The sequence below is a fragment of the Carcharhinus amblyrhynchos genome, chromosome 1 (assembly GCF_965287045.1).
Source record: "Carcharhinus amblyrhynchos chromosome 1, sCarAmb.v2.hapA, whole genome shotgun sequence".
NCBI classification, from domain to species: domain Eukaryota; kingdom Metazoa; phylum Chordata; class Chondrichthyes; order Carcharhiniformes; family Carcharhinidae; genus Carcharhinus; species Carcharhinus amblyrhynchos.
Window position 1 is genome coordinate 13708093 of NC_137324.1, and position 25024 is coordinate 13733116.

Here is a 25024-nt window from a genome sequence, read left to right on the forward strand (position 1 = left end):
GGAAGAGCTGCTCCTTATCCACTCTGTCCATCTCTCTCAGAATCCTGTACACCTCAATCAGGTCATCCCTCGCTCTTCTCTGCTCCAACAAAAACAGCTCAAGCCTATCCAACCTCTCTTCGTAACTTAAATATTCCATCCCAGGCAGCAAGTCTTGAAGATGTGCCTGTTAGGTGCACTGGCCATGCTAAATTCTCCCTCAGTGTATCCAAACAGGCACCAGAGTGTGGCGACTAGGGGATTTTCATGGTAACTTCATTGCTGTGTTAATGTAAGCCTACTTGTGACACTATTAATTGAATTGTAAAAATCTTGATGCATCTCCTCTCCAGTGCAATCACATCCTTCCTATAATGTGGTCACCAAAACTGCACACAATACCTTAGCAGTGGCCTCACCAAGGTTCTATACAATTCCAACATGACTTCCCTGCGTTTATTTATTAATTAGTCATAAGTAGGCTTGCATTAACAGTGCAATGAAGTTACTGTGAAAATCCCCTAGTCACCACACTCTGGTGTCTGTTCGGGTACACCGAGGGAGAACTTCGCATGGCCAATGCGCCTAATCAGCAGGTCGTTCAGACAGCGGGAGGAAACCGGAGCACCCAGAGGAAACCCACACAGACACGGGGAGAACATGCAGACTCAGCACAGACAGTGACCCAAGCTGGGAATCGAACCCGGGTCCCTGGTGCTGTGAGGCAGCAGTGCTAACCACTGTGCCAGCATGCCACCCCATTTTGGGGAGAATCCTCCTGGAGCTCCCAGCTCTGAAAGCCTATCTGTTGGATGGCCAGCCCACCCTCTAGCCATAATTTATATTTTATCCAAAAATGACAGCAGAGGTTGAGAACTGACTCTGTGTCCCAACCCTGGACACAATGTTCTATCTCTGAAAATTCTACCCCTATCCTTCTCCTTGTTGACTCCTCTATCTCACCCAGACCAACTCCCTTTCTCCCTTCTTCAGACCGAATGCCATGTTTTGGCTTAGTCTTGCCTTACTCATCACTTGTTAAAGCTCAGACTATGGGCAGCAAGCATGGTGGCACAGTAGTTAGCACTGCTGCCCCATATGCTAAATTATTGCTCGGGGGTAAGCAGCCCGCCACCATCAAACACTCTTTGCTGCCTCAAATCCGACCGAAATATCTCTTTGATAGAATCCTACAGTGCAGAAGGAGGCCATTCGGCCCATTGAGCCTGCACCGACCACAATCCCACCCAGGCCGTATCCCCATCACCCCATGCATTTACCTCAGTTAGTCCCCCTGACACTAAGGGGCAATTTAGCATGGCCAATCCATCCAACCTTCATGTCTTTGGACTGTGGGAGGGAACTGGAGCACCCTGAGGAAACCCATGCAGACACAGGAGAACATGCAGACTCTGCACAAACAGTGACCCAAGCTGGGAATTGAACCTGGGTCCTTGGTACTGTGAGGCAACAGTGCTAACCACTTTGCCGCTGTGCCGCCCCAGTGATGTAGTGGTTGAGGCTCATCCTTTATTAATAGAGCCTTGGGACGTCCCTGGGAATCAATTGATTCCTATGGACTTTTCAACATATTTCATGGCTCACTTGTCTTACTTCTGAGCTTCTGGGGATTCCGTAAATGTCTGTCTAAGTTTTGCATGTTTATCGATGTCTTTTCTTTTACTTCACAGGTAACTCGGTCCGCCTTGTTGTCCAACAAGGGGCATACACGTGGCGGGCCGTGCGGGGGCTGCTCTTGGATGTTGCCTCGAGAGTTGCCTCGTGCTTCACGTCATTAGTGTACACTTAAACTGGACCATCTGACAGGCAGCACGACAGCTCAGTGACTATCACTGTTTGCTGTGCAGATACATGGATTTGGGCCGGTGTCTGCGGGAGTTTGCACATTCTCCCCGTGATTGCGTGGGTTTTCTCCGGGTGCTCCGGTTTCCTCCCACACCCCAAAAACGTGCTGTTAGGCTGATTGGTGTAACAAATTGTCCCTAATTAATCTTCCCTCAATCTTCCCCAATAGGCGTAGACAAAGGTCATAGGTACAGGAGGGCACTCACAATGTTAAAATGGCAGCGCGGGCTCATTGGGCTGAAGGGCCTGTTTCCCGTGCTGTGTTGTTCTTTGTTCTTTGTTTGCTGGCTATGTTTTTTCCCACACTGGCCTGTTGTGCTTGGGTTTCCCAAACACCAGCATTCCTGGATATGTCTTTATTTTCAGACAGGCAGTAAGAGTAACTAGTTTCATTGTTTTGTTTTCTCAGAATATCACAGTGGCGTTAGTAAATGACGATACCTCAAACCACTACAAAATTGGTAAGTACCTGTCCTTAAGATCCTCTGTAACAAAGGGGCCAAAAATGAAACTAATCAGAGGGGGGAATGATGGCCAGGTGGTATTATCACTGGATTGTTAATCCAGAAAGTCAGCTAATGTTCTGGGGACCTGGGTTCGAATCCCGCCACAGAAGGTGGTGGAATTTGAATTCAATAAAAAACATTTGGAATTAAGGATCTACTGATGACCATGAAACTATTGTCAATTGTCAAGGAAAAACCCATTTGGTTCAGTGATGTCCTTTAAGGAAGGAAATCTGCCGGGTCTAACCAATATGTGACTCCAGAGTCACAGCAAAGTGGTTGACTCAAATGTCCTCTGAAATGTTCCTTGCATGTTGGTGTGGACTTGATGGGCTAAAGGACCTCTCCTGCTTCCACTGGCAGGAGGGATGGTAACCAAAGGATGGTGGCACAATGGTTAGCACTGCTGTCTCACACTCCAGGGACCCAGGTTTGATTCCCGGCTGGGTCAATCTCTGTGCAGGGTCTGCATCTTCTCTCCATATCTGCGTGGGTTTCCTCCGGATGCTCCAATTTCTTCCCACAGTCTGAAAGATGTGCTGGTTAGGTGCATTGGCCGTGCTAAATTCTTCCTCAGTGTACTCAAACGTGGCGACTAGGGGATTTTCACAGTAACTTCATTGCGGTGTTAATGTAAGCCTACTTGTGATACTAACAAGTAAACTTTAACTGAGATTTAAGGAACTTGGCAAAAGATCCAAAAATTGTTGCTATGATCAGACTGTGCTGTTTTAGAGGCCAGTGGAAGCAGTTTCAAGGATATAGGGATATCGGCACAATGTTTTCCTTTTGTTAACACTCACCATCTAGATCACACATCACCTGGAGAAGGCCATTTAAAACCATTAATAAAAGTAATTTATGGGGAATCCTTGAATCTGAAACAGAAACAGAAAATGTTGGAAAATCTCAGCGGGTCTGACAGCATCTGGGGAGAGAATAGAGCCAACGTTTCCAGTCTGGATGACCCTTTGTCATTCAAGACCATAGCAGGAAGTATCCTCAGGAGTGGAGGGAGTAGAAATGTACAACTGATAGACCAATGATTGATGGAGTTGGGAAATAGATTTTTTTTATTCATTTGTGGGACATGAGCATCTCTGGGTGGGCCATCGTAGTTTCTCAAGAACAGTTGAGAGTTAACCATATTGCTGTGGCTCTGGAGTCACATGTAGGCCACACCAGGTAAGGACGACAGATTTCCTTCCCTAAGGGACGTCAGTAAACCAGATGGGTTTTTCCGACAATCAATAATGGTTTGATGGTCATCAGTAGATTCTCGATTCCAGATATTTTTTATTGAATTTGCATTCCACCAGCTGCTGTGGTGGGATTCGAACCTGGGTCTCCAGAACATAGAAACATTAAAACAAAGAAAATAGGTGCAGGAGTGGGCCATTCACAGTAGGACTAGGGGGCACAGCCTCAAGATAAAAGGGGGGCGGTTTAGAACGGAGTTGAGGAACTTCTTCACTCAAAGGGTGGTGAATCTCTGGAATTCTCTGCCCGTTGAAGTGGTGGAGGCTGCCTCGCTAAATATTTTTAAGACGCGGGTTGATGGGTTTTTGATAAAAGAGGGGATTAAGGGTTATGGGGAGAGGGCGGGAAAGTGGAACTGAGCAGCGACAGATCAGCCATGATCTTATTGAATGGCGGGGCAGGCTCGAAGGGCTAGATGGCCTACTCCTGCTCCTATTTCTTATGTTCTTATGTTCTTTGAGGCTGTACCACCATTCAATATGATCATGGCTGATGATGCACTTTCAGTATCCCACTTCTGCTTCCTTTCCATACCCCTTGATCCGTTTAGCCACCAGGGTCATGTCCAGCTCCCTCTTGAACATATCTAACGAACTGGCCCCAACAGCTTTCTGTGGTAGAGAATCCCACACGTTCACAACTCTCTGACTGAAAAGGTTCTTCCTTAGCTCAGTCCTGAATGGCTTACCCCTTTTGTCCCCTGTGACCCCCCAGTTCTGGACTTCCCCAACATCAGGAACATTCTTCCCACATCTAGCCTGTCTAGTCCATTTTATATGTTTCTATGAGATCCCATCCCATTCTTCTAAATCCCAGTGAATACAAGCCCTGTCGATCCAGCACTTCTTCGTATATCAGTTCTGCCATTCAGTCTGGTGAACCTTTGCTGGACTCCCTCAATAGCAAGAATGTCCTTCCTCAGATTAGAGATCAAAACTGTACACTGCGCACGATAACTGAGTTCCTGGATTAATAGTTTAGCAATAGTACCACTAGACCATCACTTCCCCATTTCAGCAAAATATAGAAACAATTGATTTATTTTGTAGAATGGATGCTGAATGTTTTCTTAATGTCCATTTTCCTTGTTTTCAATAATAGGCACTATTGTCTCTGTGTCGTTGTTCCTCCTCATTTTGGCTGGACTTGCAGCGGTCACTTTCCGGAAGAAATGCCACAAGGCCACCATCGCAAGCCCCTATCACTCTTTCAGAGGTCTCCCTCAGCAGAGCGCTGTCGAATCAAAGGGTTGTCTGCAAGCTCAAGAGAACCACTACACATCTCCATGTTAAGGGAACTGACTAAGGGTGCCTCCACTCCGTGGTTAGAAAGGCATGTTCTCAGGACCAGTCCTTCACTCTTGCCTGCTTTGGCTCAGAGGAAGAAGATCAGACTCAGAAGTGACGCAAGGATTCTGCTGCCACCTCCTGTGTGTGTGTTTTTTTCCCATTGTGGATAGGAATATCAAAAAATGTACGATGGGTTCCTGATCTACAACCATCGACCGTTAAAACCAGCCCTCAGGCGTCTCAAGATTTGCCAAAGACTTTTCTGATGAAGACTTTGTCACTTTAAAACCTCTCAACAAACTAAAGAGAGGCTATCTTAAAAATCAGAGTGTGACTGCATTGAAACTCTCAACACCAATCTTTCTTTGTTAGCGTTAATGAAGACATTCAAATGGAATCTGAGGATAGCTTTCAGTCTGCAGTTCTGCTTTTAGTCACTGTGAAACTTGAATGATCCCCAACAATGTGAACACTTATTTACACAGTAATTATTACTGCATTGCAGTTTGACAGATAGCTTTGTGTTTACTAATGCCGGAGACCTCCGACCTGGCCCGCGGCTGGGATTTTCCGGTCCCGCTGCAGTGAAGGAAGATCCAATTGATTTTCCATCCTTGCTGGCAGCGGGGCGAACAAGGTTGGAGCGTCCCACCCAAACAGTAACTTTGTTGCATTGTTAATGTATGCCTATTTGTGACTTCAATAAATAGACTTCAAAAAATACACCAGGCTACATTCTTCCGTCCGTTGTTTTAAGGCCGGTGTTAAGTCTTAAAAGAAATGGGCTGCCCAGAACAAAGATGGCCACACAAAAAAAAATACAGCCAACACACTTAGGTGTGAGGAAAGATTCCGCATGTGAAACGTTGAATCAATTCTATTCTCCTCACTGCTGCTGTTACTGTTCTGTGTGGTATGACTGCTTCAGGGCTGAAGAGAGGAAGAATATGGTGGATTTTGTCTTGAGGAGGGGGCGTTGGAGCAGTGGGAGCAAAAACGGAAGGTCATGGATAGGTGAGAGCTCTAACGGGATGTCGTGGGCACAAGGCAAAGGGAGTGGTAATGGTAGCATTAAAGACTGAGGCAAGTATTAATAGCAGCATAAAGCTCAGATGGGAGAATCTGTTCCAAGGGTCAGCACTCTCTGAAAGCAAAACACACAGGCAAGTTACAGACAAGACCTGTGGGGGTGAGGGTGCTGGAAAAAAATATCAAAATGGAGAACAGAGTTCATGGTCTGAAATTGTTGAGCTCAATGTTAAGCCTGGAAGGTTGCAATTTTTTTTATTAATGTCTCATGCAGGCTTACATTAACACTGTGAAAATCCCCTGGTCACCACAGCCTGGCACCTGTTCGGGTACACTGAGGGGGAATTTAGCATGGCCAATGCACCAAGCCAGCACGTCTTTTGGACTGTGAGAGGAAACCGGAGCACCCGGAGGAAACCCATGCAGACACGGGGAGAACATGCAAACGCCACACAGTCAAGCCGGGAATCAAACCCAGGTCCCCTGGCGCTGTGAGGCAATAGTGCTAATCAAATGTGCCACCATGCGACCCCTGATAGAACATAGAACAACATAGAACACTACAGCACAAACAGGCCCTTCGGCCCACGAGTTGCACCGATCACATCAACACCTACCAATCTATAGACCTATCTATAACCCCCAATCCCATTAAACCCCATATACTCATCCAGAAGTCTTTTAAAAGACCCCAGCGAGTTCGCCTCCACCACCACTGACGGCAGCCGATTCCATTCACTCACCACCCTCTGAGTGAAAAACTTACCCCTAACATCACTTCTGTACTTTCCTCCCCGCATCTTGAATCTGTGTCCTCTCGTAGCGACCATTTCAACCCGGGGAAATAGCCTCTGAGAATCCACCCTATCTATTCCTCTCAACATTTTATAAACTTCTATCAGGTCGCCTCTCAACCTTCGTCTCTCCAGGGAAAAGAGTCCCAGCTCCCTCAACCTAACTTCATAAGGCATGCCTCCCAGTCCAGGCAACATCCTTGTAAATCTCCTCTGTACCCTTTCAATAGCTTCTACATCCTTCCTGTAGAGAGGTGACCAGAACTGCGCACAGTACTCCAAATGAGGCCTGACAAGGGTCTTATAAAGTTGCAGCATTACCTCCCGATTCCTAAACTCAATCCCTCGATTAATGAAGGCCAGTACACCATACGCCTTCTTGACCACATCCTCCACCTGCGAGGCCGATTTAAGAGTCCTATGGACCCGGACCCCAAGGTCCTTCTGTTCTTCAACACTACTAAGACTTCTGCCCTTGATGTGCCTAATCAGAAGATGAGGTGCTATTCCTCCAGCTTGAGTTGGGTTTCACTGGTGCATTGCACTAGGCCAAGTATAGAGGTGTGGACATGAGAGGAAGAGGGTAAATTAAAATGGCAAGCAGCAGGAAGGCTGGGGTTATGATTGCGGGCTGAGTGAAGGTGTTCTGCGAAGTGGTCACCCAGTCAGCATTTAGTCTAGCGCAGATCTGTGAATGCAGTAGATTAAATAGAAAGAAGTGCAAATTAAACACTGCTTCAACCTGAAAGAAGTGTTTGAGGCCTGTGTCAGTGAGATGGGAGGAAGCTGGGGTTAGACCTTCTGTCATTGCATGAGAAGGCTCCATGGGAAGGTGATGAAGTATTGGAGGTGATAGAATAAACCAGGGTGTGAAGAAGGAGAGGTACCTCATCACCTTCATATTTTACTTGTGTCAATCTGAATAATATTTTTCATCTAAAATTTGTTTCTGTCTTATTTGGCTTGCCTAAAATGTCAGAAGTATTAACCTGCAAAATGTGAAATATCACCATCTGTGAAATAAAATGGTTTTGCCTGACTGTGAAAGACTTGAGATTTTTCTGTAAATTCTATCAATGTAGCTTTTCTTTCTAAATAATCTGGATGAAAATGTTGGCGGGGGGAGGGGATGAGCAAGTTTGCAGATGACATCAAGATTGATCGTGTGGTTAGCAGTGAAGAGGATGGTTATAGGTTACAAGAAGATATGGATGGGTTGGTCAGATGGACAGAGCAGTGGCAGATGGTATTTAACCCTGATAAGTGTGAGGAGATGCACTTCAGAAGAAGTAACAAGACAAAGGAGCATTTAATGATTGGCAGGTTCACCAGCCAAGGTTCGCCTTGAAGGTTCACCAGACTGATACCAGAGATGAGGGGGTTAGCATATGAGGAGAGATTGAATAGGCTGGACCTGTACTTGTTAGAGTTTAGAAGGATGAGGGGGGATCTTATAGAGACGTATAAGATAATGAAGGGGATGGATAGGGTAGAGGTAGAGAGATTCTTCCTGCTTAGAAAGGATAGCAGAACTAGAAGGCACAGCCTCAAAATAAGGGGGGGGGGGCGTTTAGAATGGAGTTGAGGAGGAATTTCTTCACTCAAAGAGTGGTGAATGTCTGGAATTCTCTGCCCGTTGAAGTGGTGGAGGCTACCTCGCTAAATATGTTTAAGTTACGGGTAGATAGGTTTTTGATAGACAAGGGAATTAAGGGTTATGGGGACAAAGCAGGAAAGTGGAACTGATCCACTTCAGATCAGCCATGATCTTATTGAATGGCGGGGCAGGCTTGAAGGGCTAGATGGCCTACTCCTGCTCTTATTTCTTATGTTCTTATAAGCTCAGGGAAACAGATGGATCTTGAGGTAACTATTCACAGATCCCTGATGTTGGTGGAGCAGATGAATAGGATGTTTGAGAAGGCATATGGGATACTTGCTTTTATAAGTTGTGGCATAGAGGATAAGAACAGGGAGGTAATGTTGGAGTTTTACAGAACATTGATAAGGCCACAGCTGGAATACTGTGTGCACTTATCTATATATCTACATAACTATAGGAAGAATATGATTGCACTAGAGGGGGTACAGAGGAGATACACCAGGATGTTGCCTGAATGGAGCACTTTGTTTCCTTTAGAGCAGAGAAGGCTGAAGGGGGACATGATTGAGGTGTATAAGATTATGAGGGGTGTAGACAATGTGAATAAGAAGCAGTGTTCCCCTTGGTTGAGGGGCCAGTCACTAGGGGGCATAGTTTTAGAGTGAGGGGCAGGTGATTCAGAGGGGATTTGAGAAAAAAAATTCACTCGGGGGATGGTGGGAATCTGGAATGCGCTGCCTGGGAACACAGTGCAGGCTGGAAACCTTGCAACCTTTAAAAAGTATTTGGATGAGCACTTGAAATATCATAACAATCAAGGATTTGGGACAAGTGCGGGAAAATGGGATTAGTGTGACTTTAGTGGTAGTTATAAGTGGTAGTTATTGTTGGTGCAGACCCAATAGCCCTTTCCGGCACTATGTGACTCAATGGGACATGAGTTTGCTGTTTGTTGTCTTCTCATTTTAAAAAGGTGCAAGGAAAAAAACCAGGAAAATTACACACTTGTTAGTCGCACATCTGCTGTGAAGTAGACATTGAAATGAATAATTAAGGACAGAGTGATTGAGTAGTTAGAGAAGTTTGAGTTGATTAGATATAATCAACATGGATTCTAAAAAATCATTCTCAGGATGTGGGCATCACTACCAAGGCCAATATTTATTGTCCTTCCCTAATTACCCTTGCAAAGGTGGTGGTGAGCTACACTGAACCTCTGCAGTTCCATCTGGTCAACATCTGGACAATATTCAGACCCTTGTCAGACCCCACTTGGAGTACTGTGCGCAGTTCTGGTCACCTCACTACAGGAAGGATGTGGAAGCTATTGAGAGGGTGCAGAGGAGATTTACAAGGATGTTGCCTGGATTGGGAGGCATGCCTTATGAAGATAGGTTGAGGGAGCTGGGACTCTTCTCCCTGGAGACAAAGGTTGAGAGGCGACCTGATAGAGGTTTATAAAATGTTGAGAAGAATAGATAGGGTGGATTTTCGGAGGCTATTCCCCAGGGCTGAAATGGTCGCTACAAGAGGACACAGGTTTAAGGTGCTGGGGAGCAGGTACAGAGGAGATGTTAGGGGTAAGTTTTTCACTCAGAGTGAATGGAATCGGCTGCCGTCGGTGGTGGTAGAGGCGAACTCACTGGGGTCTTTTAAAAGATTTCTGGATGAGGATATGGGATTTAATGGGATTGGGAGTTACAGATAGTTCTATGGCTTGGTAGGTATGGATATGATCGGCGCAACTTGTGGGCCGAAGGGCCTGTTTGTGCTGTAGTGTTCTATGTTCTATGTTCTATATTCAGTGGATTCGTGGCACACAAGTACCAGGCAGTGACAATCCCCAAAATGAGAGAACCTTGTTACGATATGGATACCAGCATGACATCCTAAATTCTAAGTACTGCATGCTGTATTTTCTCCACACTCGTATTTTTTTTTGGGCTGAGCCTCATTTGCTGATGCCTGACCGTCATTTTGACAATGTCTTTTTTCCTTTAAGCATGTCAGATGAAAATCACCAATCTATTTTTGACTTCACCAGGCTAATGTTCCTTAGCCGTTGTATGTGTGGAGGGGGGTATTGGTTCACACTGGTGCCCCGCTATTTAATTTCAGAGAACGGTAACAGATTATATTACACAGGGATGCTTGTGAAGCGAATTTTATTGCAAATAATAATGTTACATTGATTATGATACTTACAGAGTTCAATTATTGCTGTCACAAAGAACAAAGAACAACACAGCACAGGAAACAGGCCCTTCGGCCCCACAAGTCCAGCGCCGCCCATTTTAACACTCAGTGAACGTCTCATTCCAATCCTTCTGCCTATGACTTTTGCCTACGCCTCTTGGACTCCACAATAAAGGGGTGCAAATTTAGAGAATTTTATGTGCGCCAGACTAAGGGAGGTCTAATTTAGGGACAATTTGTTAACACCAATCAGCCTAAAAGCACGTTTTTGGGGTGTGGGAGGAAACCGGAGAAAACCCACTCAAGCACGGGGAGAATGAGCAAACTCCCACAGACACTGACCCAAGTCGGAGATCCGACCCGGGTCCCTGTATCTGCACAGCAAACAGTGATAGTCACTGAGCTGTCGCGTTGGCCGTCAGTTGGTCCAGTTTAAGCGTACGCTAATGACGTGAAGCACAGGGCAACTCTCGAAGCAACATCCAAGAGCAGCCCTCGCACGACCCACCACGTATGTACCCCTTGTTGGCCAACAAGGCGGACCGAATCACCTGTGGATGTCATGTGTCGGTGTACAGTGAAAAGTATTGTTTCTTGCGTGCTATGCAAAGCATACCGTTCATAGAAAAGAAAACGAGAGAGTGCAGAATGTAGTGTTACAGTCATAACTACTGTGTAGAGAAAGATCAACTTAATGTGAAGAATGTCTGTTCAAAAGCCTGATAGCACCAGGCAAAAAGCTGCAGTATGCTACAGTGCAGAGGGACCTGGGGGTCCTTGTGCACAAATCGCAAAAACCCAGTCTGCAGGTGCAGCAGGTGATCAAGAAGGCTAATGGAATGTTGGCCTTTATAGCGAGGGGGATAGAATATAAAAGCAGGGAGGTCTTGCTGCAACTGTACAGGGCACTGGTGAGGCCGCAGCTGGAGTACTGTGTGCAGTTTTGGTCGCCGCACTTGCGCAAGGATATATTGGCCTTGGAGGGAGCGCAGAGGAGGTTCACTAGGCTGATACTGGAGATGAGGGAGTTGGACTATGAAGAGAGACTAAATAGACTGGGTCTGTACTCGTTGGAGTTTAGAAGGATAAGGGGGAAACTTATAGAGACGTATAAGATAATGAAGGGGATAGATAGGGTAGAGGCAGAGAGATTCTTCACGCTCAGAAAGAATAGCAGGACAAGAGGACACAGCCTCAAGATAAGAACATAAGAACATAAGAACATAAGAAATAGGAGCAGGAGTAGGCCATCTGGCCCTTCGAGCCTGCCCCGCCATTCAATAAGATCATGGCTGATCTGTCGTGGCTCAGTTCCACATTCCCGCCCTCTCCCCATAACCCTTAATCCCCTCTCTTATCAAAAACCCATCAACCCGCGTCTTAAAAATATTTAGCGAGGCAGCCTCCACCACCTCAACGGGCAGAGAATTCCAGAGATTCACCACCCTTTGAGTGAAGAAGTTCCTCTCAACTCCGTTCTAAACCGCCCCCCCTTTATCTTGAGGCTGTGCCCCCTAGTCCTACTGTCCTTTCTGAGCGGGAAGAGCCTCTCCATCTCTATCCTATCCATCCCATTCATCATCTTATACGTCTCAATGAGATCTCCCCTCATTCTTCTAAACTCTAACGAGTACAAGCCTAGTTTATTCAGCCTCTCCTCATAGCTCAACACCCACAACTCCGGCATCAGCCTAGTAAACCTCCTCTGCACTCCCTCCAAGGCCAAAATATCCTTGCGTTAGTGCGGCGACCAAAACTGCACACAGTACTCCAGCTGCGGCCTCACCAGTGCCCTATACAGCTGCAGCAAGACCTCCCTACTCTTATATTCAATCCCCCTCGCTATGAAGGCCAGCATCCCATTCGCCTTCCTGACCACCTGCTGCACCTGCAGGCTGGGTTTTTGCGACACATGCACAAGGACCCCGAGGTCCCTCTGCACCGTCGCCTGCTACAGTTTTTCGTCCCGTAAGTAATAGTCCTTCCTACCATTATTCCTACCAAAGTGGACCACCTCGCACTTGCCAACATTAAATTCCATTTGCCAGTTCCTGGCCCATTCGCCCAACCTATCTAGATCCTTCTGCAGACTCTCCACACCCTCCGCGCAATTTGCCGTTCCACCAATCTTGGTGTCATCAGCAAATTTCGACACTATACACTCGGTTCCCTCCTCCAGATCATCTATATAAATGGTAAAAAGCTGAGGCCCCAGCACCGACCCCTGGGGCACTCCACTAGTCACCAACCGCCAATCTGAATAGCACCCCTTAACCCCCACTCTCTGCCTCCTATTTGACAACCAATCCTCTATCCACGATAACACCCTACCCCCAACTCCATGTCCCCCTACCTTCTGCAATAACCTCTTGTGAGGTACCTTGTCAAACGCCTTCTGAAAATCTAGAAAGACCACATCCACCGGCTCTCCTCTATCCACCGCCTTAGACACATCCTCATAGAACTCCAATAAATTTGTCAGGCACGACTTCCCCTTAACGAAACCGTGCTGCGTCTGCTCTATCAAGCAATTCCCTTCAAGATGCCTCGCTATTTCCTCCTTGATGACGGATTCGTGGGGGGGGCGGTGGTGGTTTAGAACGGAGTTGAGGAGGAACTTCTTCACTCAAAGGGTGGTGAATCTCTGGAATTCTCTGCCCGTTGAAGTGGTGGAGGCTGCCTCGCTAAATATATTTAAGTCACAGGTAGATAGGTTTCTGATAGACAGGGGAATTAAGGGTTATGGAGAGAAAGCGGGAAAGTGGAACATGATCAGCCATGATCTTATTGAATGGCAGGGCAGGCTCGAAGGGCTAGATGGCCTACTCCTGCTCCTATTTCTTATGTTCTTATGAAGCTATTCTTGAGTCAGTTGGTACGTGTCCTGACTTGTATGTTTTTCCCGACAATGTGGAAGAGAGAACGTCTGGGGTGCGCGGGATCCTTGATTATGTTGGCTGCTTTTCCGAGGCAGCAGGAAGTGTGGTCAATGTGATTGGGTGCGAGGCTGGTTTGAGTGATGGGCTGGGCTTTGTTTGCAGCTCTTTGTAGTTTCTTACATGCAATTGTATTTTCTTTATTCCCCCATGCACCACCTGCAGTACACTTGCAGACCATCATCTGTAATAGAGGTGGAGAGACTCTTCCCGCTCAAAAAAGACAGTAGGACTAGGGGGCACAGCCTCAAGATAAAGGGGAGGCGGTTTAGAACGGAGTTGAGGAGGAACTTCTTCACTCAAAGGGTGGTGAATCTCTGGAATTCTCTGCCCGTTGAAGTGGTGGAGGCTGCCTCGCTAAATATTTTTAAGAAGCGGGTTGATGGGTTCTTGATAAGAGAGGGGATTAAGGGTTATGGGGAGAGGGCGGGAAAGTGGAACTGAGCCACAACAGATCAGCCATGATCTTATTGAATGGCGGGGCAGGCTCGAAGGGCTAGATGGCCTACTCCTGCTCCTATTTCTTATGTTCTTATTTCCTATTTCTTATGTTCTTATGTAAGTGGGCCGTAGGTTGGGACACAAAATTGCAATCTTCCTACAAACTCGCTTGGCTAAATTCTATTAAATACTCTTTATCATTTTTTGAACTAATACTGGCCTGATGGAAATATTTCATTGATGGAATTAAAACACACCCAAAGACCAAAGATGTCCATTTGTGAGTCTTTCTAGCATTGTAGTTTGCTTTATCCTTATTATTATGGTTACATCCAGAATAAACACTTTAAATAGCCTCTTCTATTCTTGATTCCTCTGGAATATTCGGTCAAGGAATAGCAATGTAATGCAAGAGAAGGCCTGGGTGTGTGCATACTCCCAATATATACTATTTATTTATTTATTAGTGCCACAAGTAGGCTTACGTTAACACTGCAATAAAGTTACCGTGAAAATCCTCTAGTTGTCACACTCCAGCGCCTGTTCGGGTACACCGAGAGAAAATTTGGCATGGCCAATACACCTAACTTTCGGACTGTGGGAAGAAACTGGTGGAAACACAGACGCAGGGAGAATGCGCAGACTCCGTAGCTGCGGTGACCCAAGCCAGGAATCGAACCTGGGTCTGTGACGCTGTGAGGCAGCAGGGCTAACCGCTGTGCCAACGCGCCTCCCATTTGGTGTTCAGTGAGTGATATACAGGCACCACTCATGTCAATCCACGCTTCCATTCAACTTTCTTAATGTCTCTGACACTCACAAGCCAAGTATCTCACAAGATGAGTTGAACAAGAGCCCCGGTTGCTCATTATCGCTGGTGTGTTGCCATTAATTCTTTGCAATGTTTGACAAATGAACACCAAGTAGAATTTGCATTTGTAAGACGAAGTTAACAGATGCCCCGTGATTAATACCATGCCTTGTGGCGTCTCAGTGCAAACTTGTCATTGATTAAGAAGGGCAGAGGATGTCTACACCTATCATCTCTGATGCTCATTGCCGTCCTATGACATCAGACTCTGCTGCATCTTCTGTATGACCTGCAGGAGTGCGAGGGTAACAAGTCAGGATAGTCAGGGTCATTTACATCACGTTGCCCTTCCAGTCCATTTCATGAATTATACAATACACATCCAGGCAGTGGAAATGAAGGAACTATATTTAAATTAAGGTGTTTGATTGCTTGGGTAAGAAAGTATCATTGTTATCTAAGAGCACCGGAAGGGAGTGTCAAATTAAATCAGCCTAGGTTATTTGTTATTGGCAATCACTCTGACTGGGAGTGGATGGTTCATCAGCAGGGGGTATTACAACCTGTCATGATCACACGCACACGGAGTTTGAACAAATTATCCAAAAGCATTGAAATGTTTCCACTAATGCCGAATGAAGCAATGGATTACACACTTTTCCGAGACCGGAAAATCCAGCCCGAGGTCAACGGACATTTCCATTGTCAGCCCCTCGCTCGCTCCGATTCTGTGACAGGCGGGGTGGGAGAATTCCAGCGATAGAATCCTTACAGCGAAGAAGGAGGCCATTCGGTCCCTCCAGCCTGCACTGACCCCAGCCCCTATCCCCGTAACCCCACATAATTACCCTCTCATCCCCCTGGCACTAAGGGGCAATTTAATATGGCCAATCCTAACCCGCACGTCTTCGGAGATGGAAGGAAACTGGAGCACCCGGAGGAAACACACGTAGACACGGGGAGAACGTGCAGACTCCACACAGACAGTCACCCAAGGTCAGAAGTGAACCCGGTTCTCTGGTGCTGTGAGGCAGCAGTGCTAACAACTGTGCCACCCTGCTGCCCTGAAGGATGAAGGATCCCTGGGTTCAGACACAAAGAGGGGATAAAGGGATATTATTATATGCTATACCCCAAGAGAGGCCAGCTGTTAGAGTATTTTATAGAATTTAGCCAAGTGAGTTAGACCTATCTCATTACAGAATTGTCATTACTCAAGTTAGTGGGTTGGTCGTGGTACATGTGTGGGGTTATGGGGATACGGCAATTGTGTGTGCTTGGGTAAGATACGATGCAGTTCAGAGGCGGCAAATGGTTTGATTTGATTTGATTTATTCATAGAATCATAGAAACCCTACAGTGCAGAAAAAGACCATCTGGCTCATCGAGTCTGCACTGACCACAGTCCCACACAAGCCCTACCCCCACACATTTACCCACTAATCTACGCATCTCAGGACACTAAGGGGCAATTTTAGCAATGGCCAGTCAACCTAACCTGCACATCTTTGGACATCTTATTGTCACATGTATTAGTATACATTGAAATTCTGTCCTGGCGTGCTGTACAGACAAAGCATAATGTTCATGTTCTTATGTTCATAGAGAAGGAAAGAAAAGGAGAGAGTGCAGAATATATGTTACAGTCATAGCTAGGGTGTAGAGAAAGATTAACTTAACATAAGATAGTTCAATTCAGAAGTCTGATGGCAGCGGGGAAGAGGCTGTTCTTGAGTCAATTGGTACACGATGTCAGAATTTTATATCTTTTTCCTAATGGAAGAAAGTGGAAAAGAGAATTTCCGGGGTGCATGGGGTCCTTGATTGTGCTGGCTGCTTTTCCAAGGCAACAGGATGTGTAGACAGAGTCAATGGATGAGACTGGTTTGAGTGATGAACTGGGCTTCGTTCATGACCCTTTGTAGTTTGTTGCGGCCTTGGACAAAGCAGGAGCCATACCAAGTTGTGATACAACGAGAAAGAATGCTTTTTATGATGCATCTGTAAAAGTTGATGAGAGTCATAGCAGACATGCCAAATTTCCTTGGCCACCTGAGAAAGTAAAGGCATTGGTAGACTTTGTTAACTATAGCGTCGCATGGAGGGACCAGGACAGGTTGTTGGTGATCTGGATGCCTTAAAAACTTGATGCTCTCAACCTGCTCCTGCACTGTATAGATTCTATGATTCTATAGAACTGCATATTGGAGAGAACATAAACAGCCAAGTTGAAGGTAAATGAACCTTATTAACCAAACCCAGGTTTCTGGTCTCTCCTCTCAGCGATCGAGTGTGTGAGATGCGGGGGTAGATCAGTCCGTCAAGCTACTGGGAAGCTGGAGAAAGGGAAACCTCAACATCAGGTTTTCCCCTGCCAGTTCATGCAATTATCACTTTAAGAAAAAATGTCCACGTGTCTTCTGCTCGCTTTAGTTTCAGAAACTCTTTGTCATTAAAATTTCACAGCTAGGCATCAGTAGCCTTTACCAAAATGTCCGTGACTTATCAAGCTATCACGCTCCATTAATGTGGATTACCTCTCCTGGCTCCGTGACCTTCCTGCTTATAACCAATTAAAATATTTGCTCAGTGTCTGCTACGACTCAGTCCCCACCACTCTTACTTTCTGGAATACAAGAATCATAGAACTCCTACAGTGTAGAAGGAGGCTATTTGGCTCATCCAGTCTGCACCAACAACAATCCCACCCAGGCCCTATTCCCATAACCCCACACATTTACCCTGACTGGTCCCCCTGACACTAAGGGGTTTATTGAAAATGGCTAATCTACCTAACCTGTACATCTTTGGACCGTGGAAGGAACACAGTAAGAAGTCTGACAACACCAGGTTTAAGTCCAACCAATTTATTTGATAGAGAAAAAATGAAATAAATTGGTTGGACTTAAACCTGGTGTTGTCAGACTTCTTACTGTGTTTACCCCACTCCAATGCCGGCATCTCCACATCTGTGGAAGGAAACCAGAGCACTGGAGGAAACCGGAGGCAGGTTCAATCGAAGTATTCAGGAAGGCAATAGATGATTATTTGAACATGAACAGTGTGCAGGTGTACAGGGAAAAGGCAGGAGAATGGGGTGTGGATCAGCTTAACACCAACATCACTAGTGTCTCACAGCACCGGGGAACCGGGTTCAATTCTGGCTTGGGTTACAGTCTGTGTGGAGTCTGTGTGTTCTCCCATGTCTGTGTGAGTTTCCTCTGGGTGCTCCGGTTTCCTTCCACAGTCCAAAGGTGTGTGGGTTTCATTAGTAGGCCAGGCTAATTTGCCTCTTTGTGTCAGTGGGAATAGAGGGGTAAATATGTAGGGTTATGGGAATAGGGCCTGGGTGGGATTGATGTTGGTGCAGGCTTGATGGACCAAATAGCCTCCTTCTGCAGTGTAGGGATTCTATGATTTTATCTATGATCCCAGTATTCAATCTCCTTTACAGTTAAGGTAGACTCAGTCTGCCTCTAGACTCTACCCATAATAAAAAAACACAGCATTTTGCTTTGGTTCAGTAAATAATCACCACAGATTTGAGCGCGGGAAGAATTTCTTATATTAGTGGCCTCTCTTTTGTTTTTCTCCCTCTTGGGGAGATGGTCGTGTTGTAGTAATGTTGTTGGACTAGCAATCTCGAGACACAATCTAATGATGCAACACTGGGATCTACCCAACAATGTGGAAGATTGCCCAGGTTTGTCCTGTCCACAAAAAGCAGGGCAAATCCAACCCAGCCAATTACAGCCCAACCAGTCTACTCTCGATTATCAGTGAAGTGATGGAAAGGAAGGGGTGATCAACAGTGCTATCAAGCTGCACCTACTTAGCAATAACCTGCTCAGTGACGCCCAGCTTGGGTTTCAGCAGGGTCACCCAGCTTCTGAACTCATTACAGCCTTGGTTCAAACATGGACAAAAGTACTGAATGACAGAGGTGAGGTGAGAGTGACTGCCCTGGTCTTTAAGGCAGTATATGACTGAGTGTGGCACCAAGGGGTTCTAGTGAAACTGGAATTAATTGGTATCGCAGGGAAAAACCTCGCTGGTTGGAGTCATCCCTGGTGTTAAGGGAGATGGTGGTTGGAGATCAATCATCATAGCTCTAGGATATCTCTGCAGGTGCTCCTCAGGATGGTGACCTCGGCTCAACCAACTTCAGTTGCTTCATCACTGACCTTCCTTCCATTTTAAGGTCAAGAGTGGGGATGTTCGCTGATGATTGCACAATGTTCAGCGCCATTCACCACACCACAGATACTGAAGCAGTCCATGTTCAAATGCAGCAAGATCTGGACAATATCCAGGGCTTGGGTTGATAAGGGCAAATAGCAATTGTGCCACGCAGTTTTCCAACAAGAGAGGATCTAACCAACTCCCCTTGGCAATCAATGGTATTACCTGGATTCCCCACTATCAACATCCTGGGTGTTACCATTGACCAGTAACTGACCAAGACTAACCATGTGTTTACAAGAGAAGGCCAAAGGCTAGGAGTCCTGTGGTGAGTAATTTACCTTCTGACTCCCCAAAGTCCTGTCCACAATCTATAAAGCACAAGTCAGGAATGTGATGGAGTTTCCGCTTGCCTGGATGAGTTGAGTGCAGCTCCAACAACACTCAAGAAGCTCAACATCATCCAGGACAAAGCAGCCCACTCAATTGCTACCCCTTCCACAAACATTCATTCCCCCCCACCATCACTGAATAGTAGCAGCCGTGTATAACATCTACAGATGCACTACAGGAACCTAGCAAGTTTCCTTAGACAACACCTTCCAAATTCACAACTACTACCATCTAGAAAGACAAGGGCAGCAGAAACCGACAGGTTCCCCTCCAAGTCACTCACCACCCTTGCTTGGAAATATATTGCCGTTCCTTCACTGTTGCTGGGTCAAAATCCTGGAATTCCCTCCCTAACGTGTCTGTGGGTGTACCTACACATGAGGTGGAGATGCCAGTGTTGGACTGGGGTGGGCACAGTAAGAAGTCCTCACAACACCAGGTTAAAGTCCAATAGGTTTATTTGATGGCACAAGCTTTCGAAGTGTTGCTCCTTCATCAGGTGAATATGCTGGTTGCTTTGCCGAGGCAAACGTAGACAGAGTTTAAGGTTTATTTATTAGCGTCAAAAGTAGGCTTACATTAATACTGCAATGAGGTTAGGATGAAAACCTGTCCAGATCAGAGTTTTTATGCTTTTTGAGTATGATTATTTAATTCAATATTTCTCCTCTTTGCATTTTAAATGCCACAACATCATTCCTCATCACATCTGTTTTGATTTGATTTGATTTATTATTGTCACATGCATTGGGATACAGTGAAAAGTGCTGTTTCTTGCATGCTCTACAGACAAAGCATACCTTCATAGAGCAGGAAACGAGAGAGTGCAGAATGTAGTGTTACAGTCATAGCTGGGGTGTAGAGAAAGATCAATTTAATATAAGGTAGGTTCATTCAAAAGTCTGACGGCAGCAGGGAAGAAGCTGTTCTTGAGTCAGTTGGTACGTGACCTCAGCTTTTTAATTCTTTTCCCGACGGAAGAAAGTAGAGGAGACAATGTCCAGGCTACGTGGGGTCCTTGATTATGCTGGCTTCTTTTCCAAGGCAGCAGGAAGTCTACATGGAGTCAATGGATGGGAGGCTGGTTTGAGTGATGGATTGGGCTACATTAACGACTCATTGTAGTTTCTTGTGGTCTAGGGCAGAGCAGGAGCCACACCAAGCTGCGATACAATCAGAAAGAATGCTTTCTATGTGCTTCTGTAAAAGTTGGTGAGAGACATAGCAGACATGCCAAATTCCCTTAGCCTCCTCAGAAAGTAGAGGTGTTGGTAGACTTTCTTAAGCGTGGAGGCACCAGGACAGGTTGCTGGTGATCTGGACACCTTGAAACGTGAAGCTCTCAATCATTTTTACTTCATCGTCACTATCTTCCACTACACTTCCTGAAGATGATGAATATCTCCTTCATTTTACTGACTGTAATAAGTCTTCGGAGACAGATGACCCTTCACCAGAATCCGCTTTATTTACAATTCCAACAGCAGTACACAGAGCGCTATCGGTCAACAGCCTACCTTCGGAGTCCCCAAGGAACTCACATTCCCAGTTAAATACAAGGAAAAGACTCCCTGAATTGGCCTGTCAATTGGCTCCTTAATCAGGAGTTCATATTCCAAGAGACCGACCTCAGTGGCCTGATTGAAGTCATTACACTGACATTGAGAGGTTATTTTCGTTGTCCCATTTCACCAGATTCTCTACCTCTTTTCTATATTCCGTCTTGTCAGTGTTTGAGGACCGACTCACTCTATGACTGGGAGTTCTGAGATGAGTAACTCACCTTCTGACTTCTAAATGCCTGTCCACCATCTGCGAGATGGAGTATGGCAGATGGAGCATAAGGACTTGTGAAGTTATTCATTTTGGGTGTAAAAATAGAAAAAGATAGAACGTTTTTTTAAAAAAGCTGTGAAAATTGTGAGTGTTGTCATTCAGAATGACTTGTACGAGGAATGCAAAACGTTAGCATGCAGGTGCAGTGAGCGATTAAGAAGGCAAATGGCACGTTAGCTTTCATTGCAAGAATAAAGAAATCTTGCTACATTTGTACAGGTTTCAGTGAGTCCACGTTCAAATACTGCGTGTAGTTTTGGCCTCCATATTTAACGAAGGAAGGAGAAGATAGAATATGAGGGTAAACTAGCGAGTAATGTAAGGGATTCTAAATTAATGCAAAACCTGCTCTGTACCTCAGTAACAGATTACAATGTTCCTCAGTCCCTTTTCTAGATAAGACAGCCCCTTGCCTGTTCAATCTTTCCTAATAGAATGGATGTATAGAATAGAACAGTGTAGAAGGGGGCCATTTGGCCCATTGAGACTGCACTGACTATAATCCTACCCAGGCCCCATTTCCCACAATGCCACACATTTTACCCTGCTAATTCCCCAACATTAGAGTCAATTTAGCACGGCCAATCCACCTAACCCGCATAGCTTTGGACTGTGGGAGGAAACTGGAGCATCACGCAGACACAGGGAGAACGTGCAGACTTTATAACTTTCTGTTCTTCTGTAGTTCTTGCTAATAATTTTAAAAGTAAAGTTTAATTATTAGTCGCAAGTAAGTTTACATTGGCACTGCAATGAAGTGAAAATCCCCTAATCGCCACACTGTTTGGGTACACTGAGGGAGAATTTAGCGTGGCCAATGCACCTAATTGGCACATCTTTCAGGTTGTAGGAGAAAACCAGAGCACCCGGAGGAAACCCATGCAGACACGGGGAGAATGTGCAAACTCCACACAGATAGTGACCCAAGTCAGAATCGAACCTGAGCCCCTGGTTCTGTGAGGCAGCAGTGCTAGCCACTGTGCCGCTGTGCCGCTCTACAATTGTTTTGCATCTTCTCCCGTGTCTCAATATCCTTTGTATAAAATGGAGGCCAGAACTAGTCACAGTGCTGGAAGTGCGATCTAACAAAAGTTCAGCACAACGATGTCTCCGCTTTACAGTTTTGTCCCTCCGGGGATGGACCCCAGTGCCTTTTATTTTAATGATCTTCTCGAGCTGCGTTGCTGCTTCCGGTGATTTATGGATCTGTATTCGGGATACTGACTGGCCTGTTTGGCGTTGATAAGGGACTGGAATAAAATGTGGGTTGAACACACGGGTGCCTATTCCACCCCTTCCTCAGTGACCAGAGGCTGTAGAATAGAACGCTCTTTGTGATCCATTCGTCATACTGAACAGGCACCTGTCTCAGTCTCGGCCCGCTGGCATTCTTTATCAACCCTTTCCATACAGCAAAGCGAATGTAACTCAGCGATAGCACCCATCCTTCATTCCTCCAGTGAATCCAACTATATCACAGCTGCAAAAGAGATAGAAACATGTTCAAAAGTATAATTATCACAATATTTGACGAACAGGCTCCGCCATTATATAAGCCCCAACTTCCTAAATGACTGGGGGCTTTAGAAATGAAAATAGAAGACAAATTTGGCAAGGTGTCAGGGTCTGACTGAAAACCAGTGTGTTTCTCTCTAGAGACACACAGGTTGGTTTTCTCTCCAGATCCTCTGTCAAAAAAAAACCCCACGTGGGCATCTTTCATGCTGAGGAGCAGAGTCTAAATATGGTGGTAAAGCATGGCTGCACTGTGATCGGGGTGCCATTTTATTGGGCATGAGCCTGATCATGTCATTGGAGATCGTGGTCTCGTTGGCAACACACGTGATTAATGGGTTTTGCCGATGTTGAGCTGCCGCTCCCATGCGCGGAGCGAGTGGGCTCAGGATATCGCCCTACATTACCCTGAAGGATCTCACACTAAAGCTATCCTGACGATAAGGCCGAGATTTTCCACCCCTCCCCGACTCACACACATACACACACGCATGCAGGTGTGTGTATGCACACAAACACACACACACACATGCATATACACGTGCACATACACACACATACACACACATGTACACACACATGCACACACACACACGTGCACACACACATGCACATACACACACAAATGCACATTCACACACATACACACATGCATGCACATAAACACACACATACAAACACACACATACACACACACACACACACAAATGCCCATACACATACACACACACGCATACACACACACGTGCACACACACACATGCACATACACACACATGCATGCACATACATACACACACACATACACACACACGTGCACACACACACACATGCACATACACACACACACAAATGCACATACACACACACACATACACACACACATGCACACACACACATGCATGCACATACACACACACATACACACACACACACACATACATACACACACACACACATACATACACACACACACAAACGCGCACACACACACACACACGCACACACAAACCTTTTCCAAAAGAACTTGAGTGCCTTAAAAGGAGAGAGAGAGAGAGAGAGAGACGGAAAGGCTTAGGGAAGGGATTCCAGAGTTTACCACCTGGGTAACTAAAGGCTGGAGTGATGGAAAACTGGGATCTACGTTTGGCCAAAATTGGGGAAGACAAAATAAGGAGATTTACAGCTTCAAGAGGAGGGCTCACCACCAACTTTTCAAGGACAATTAGGGCTGGACAATAAATGCTGACCCTGTCCCAGCCAGGGATGCCCCCATCCCGTGAATGAATAAATTTAAAACAAAACCCTGCCAACAGGGTAGAGTTGCTGCTGGTTTTTACAGCGCAGTTCTCCTGAAATAGCTGAGAGCCACATAAAAAAAGTGTGAATTATGTTCAGAATGTACATGGAACATAGAACATAGAACATTATACACAGTACAGGCCCTTCGCCCCTCAATGTTGTGCCGAGCTATGTCCCATCCCAAGATCAAGCTATCCCACTCCCTATCATTCAGATCTGCTCCATGCGCCTATCCAATAACCATTCGAAAGTTCCTAAAGTGTCTGACTCCACTATTACAGCAGGCAGTGCATTCCACATCCCAACCACTCTCTGAGTAAAGAACCTACCTCGGACATCCCTCCTATAACTCCCACTATGAACCTTATAGTTATGCCCCCTAGTAACAGGTACATCCACCCGAGGAAATAGTCTCTGCACATCCACTCTATCAATCCCCCTCATCATCTTATAAACCTCTATTAAGTCGCCTCTCATCCTCCTCCGCTCCAAAGAGAAAAGCCTCAGCTCCCTCAAGCTTTCCTCATAAGACCTACCCTCCAAACCAGGCAGCATCCTGGTAAATCTCTTCTGCACTCTCTCCAATGCTTCCACATCCTTCTTATAATGAGGTAATTAATGTAATTGAGTTTCGTCAACTTTTGTTTCAAAGAAATCACAATGATGGCATAATTGCCACGGTAATGGTGAGTTTCTGCTTATTGTACTCATTTTTGGGCCTTGTATAAGGCTCTGGAGGTTAAGCCTGTTTTTCTGGGGGTTAGGGCACTAATATACCAGGGCCTAACATAACTAATGAATGGGTCTGTACATCATTAAAGTGTTACTTTCAGCAAGTTAAAATTGGGTGACTCATGGGTGTCAGATAGAACCTGTGATTTTTTTCTGTGATAAACCCATTTTTAGCTGATAAAACTGCAGCAAATTACCACATTTATCAAAGAATATCTTTTAAAGCGGATGTAGAAAATAGATTGAGCTTTATTAGGTATTGCTACAGGGCAGATATTGCATTCTGTAATATGCAATAAGTTGCAATCAGGGGGTGATATACAAGTTGAATGGAAGTTTGAGAATCTTTTTTTAA

General features: G+C 45.6%; 1 protein-coding gene across 2 annotated transcripts in view; it reads left to right on the forward strand.

Moving 5' to 3' along the window:
• Nucleotides 1–6498, forward strand: part of LOC145346458 (disintegrin and metalloproteinase domain-containing protein 12-like) — a 49777-nt gene extending 43279 nt beyond the window's left edge. For both annotated transcript variants that reach the window (XM_080193867.1, XM_080193780.1), the window contains exons 12-13: nt 2255–2306; nt 4713–6498. In XM_080193867.1, the coding sequence (XP_080049993.1) occupies nt 2255–2273 (19 nt within the window). In that variant the 3' untranslated portion in view covers nt 2274–2306; nt 4713–6498. The remainder of the gene's footprint in view (nt 1–2254; nt 2307–4712) is intronic.
• Nucleotides 6499–25024: the final 18526 nt, after the last annotated feature.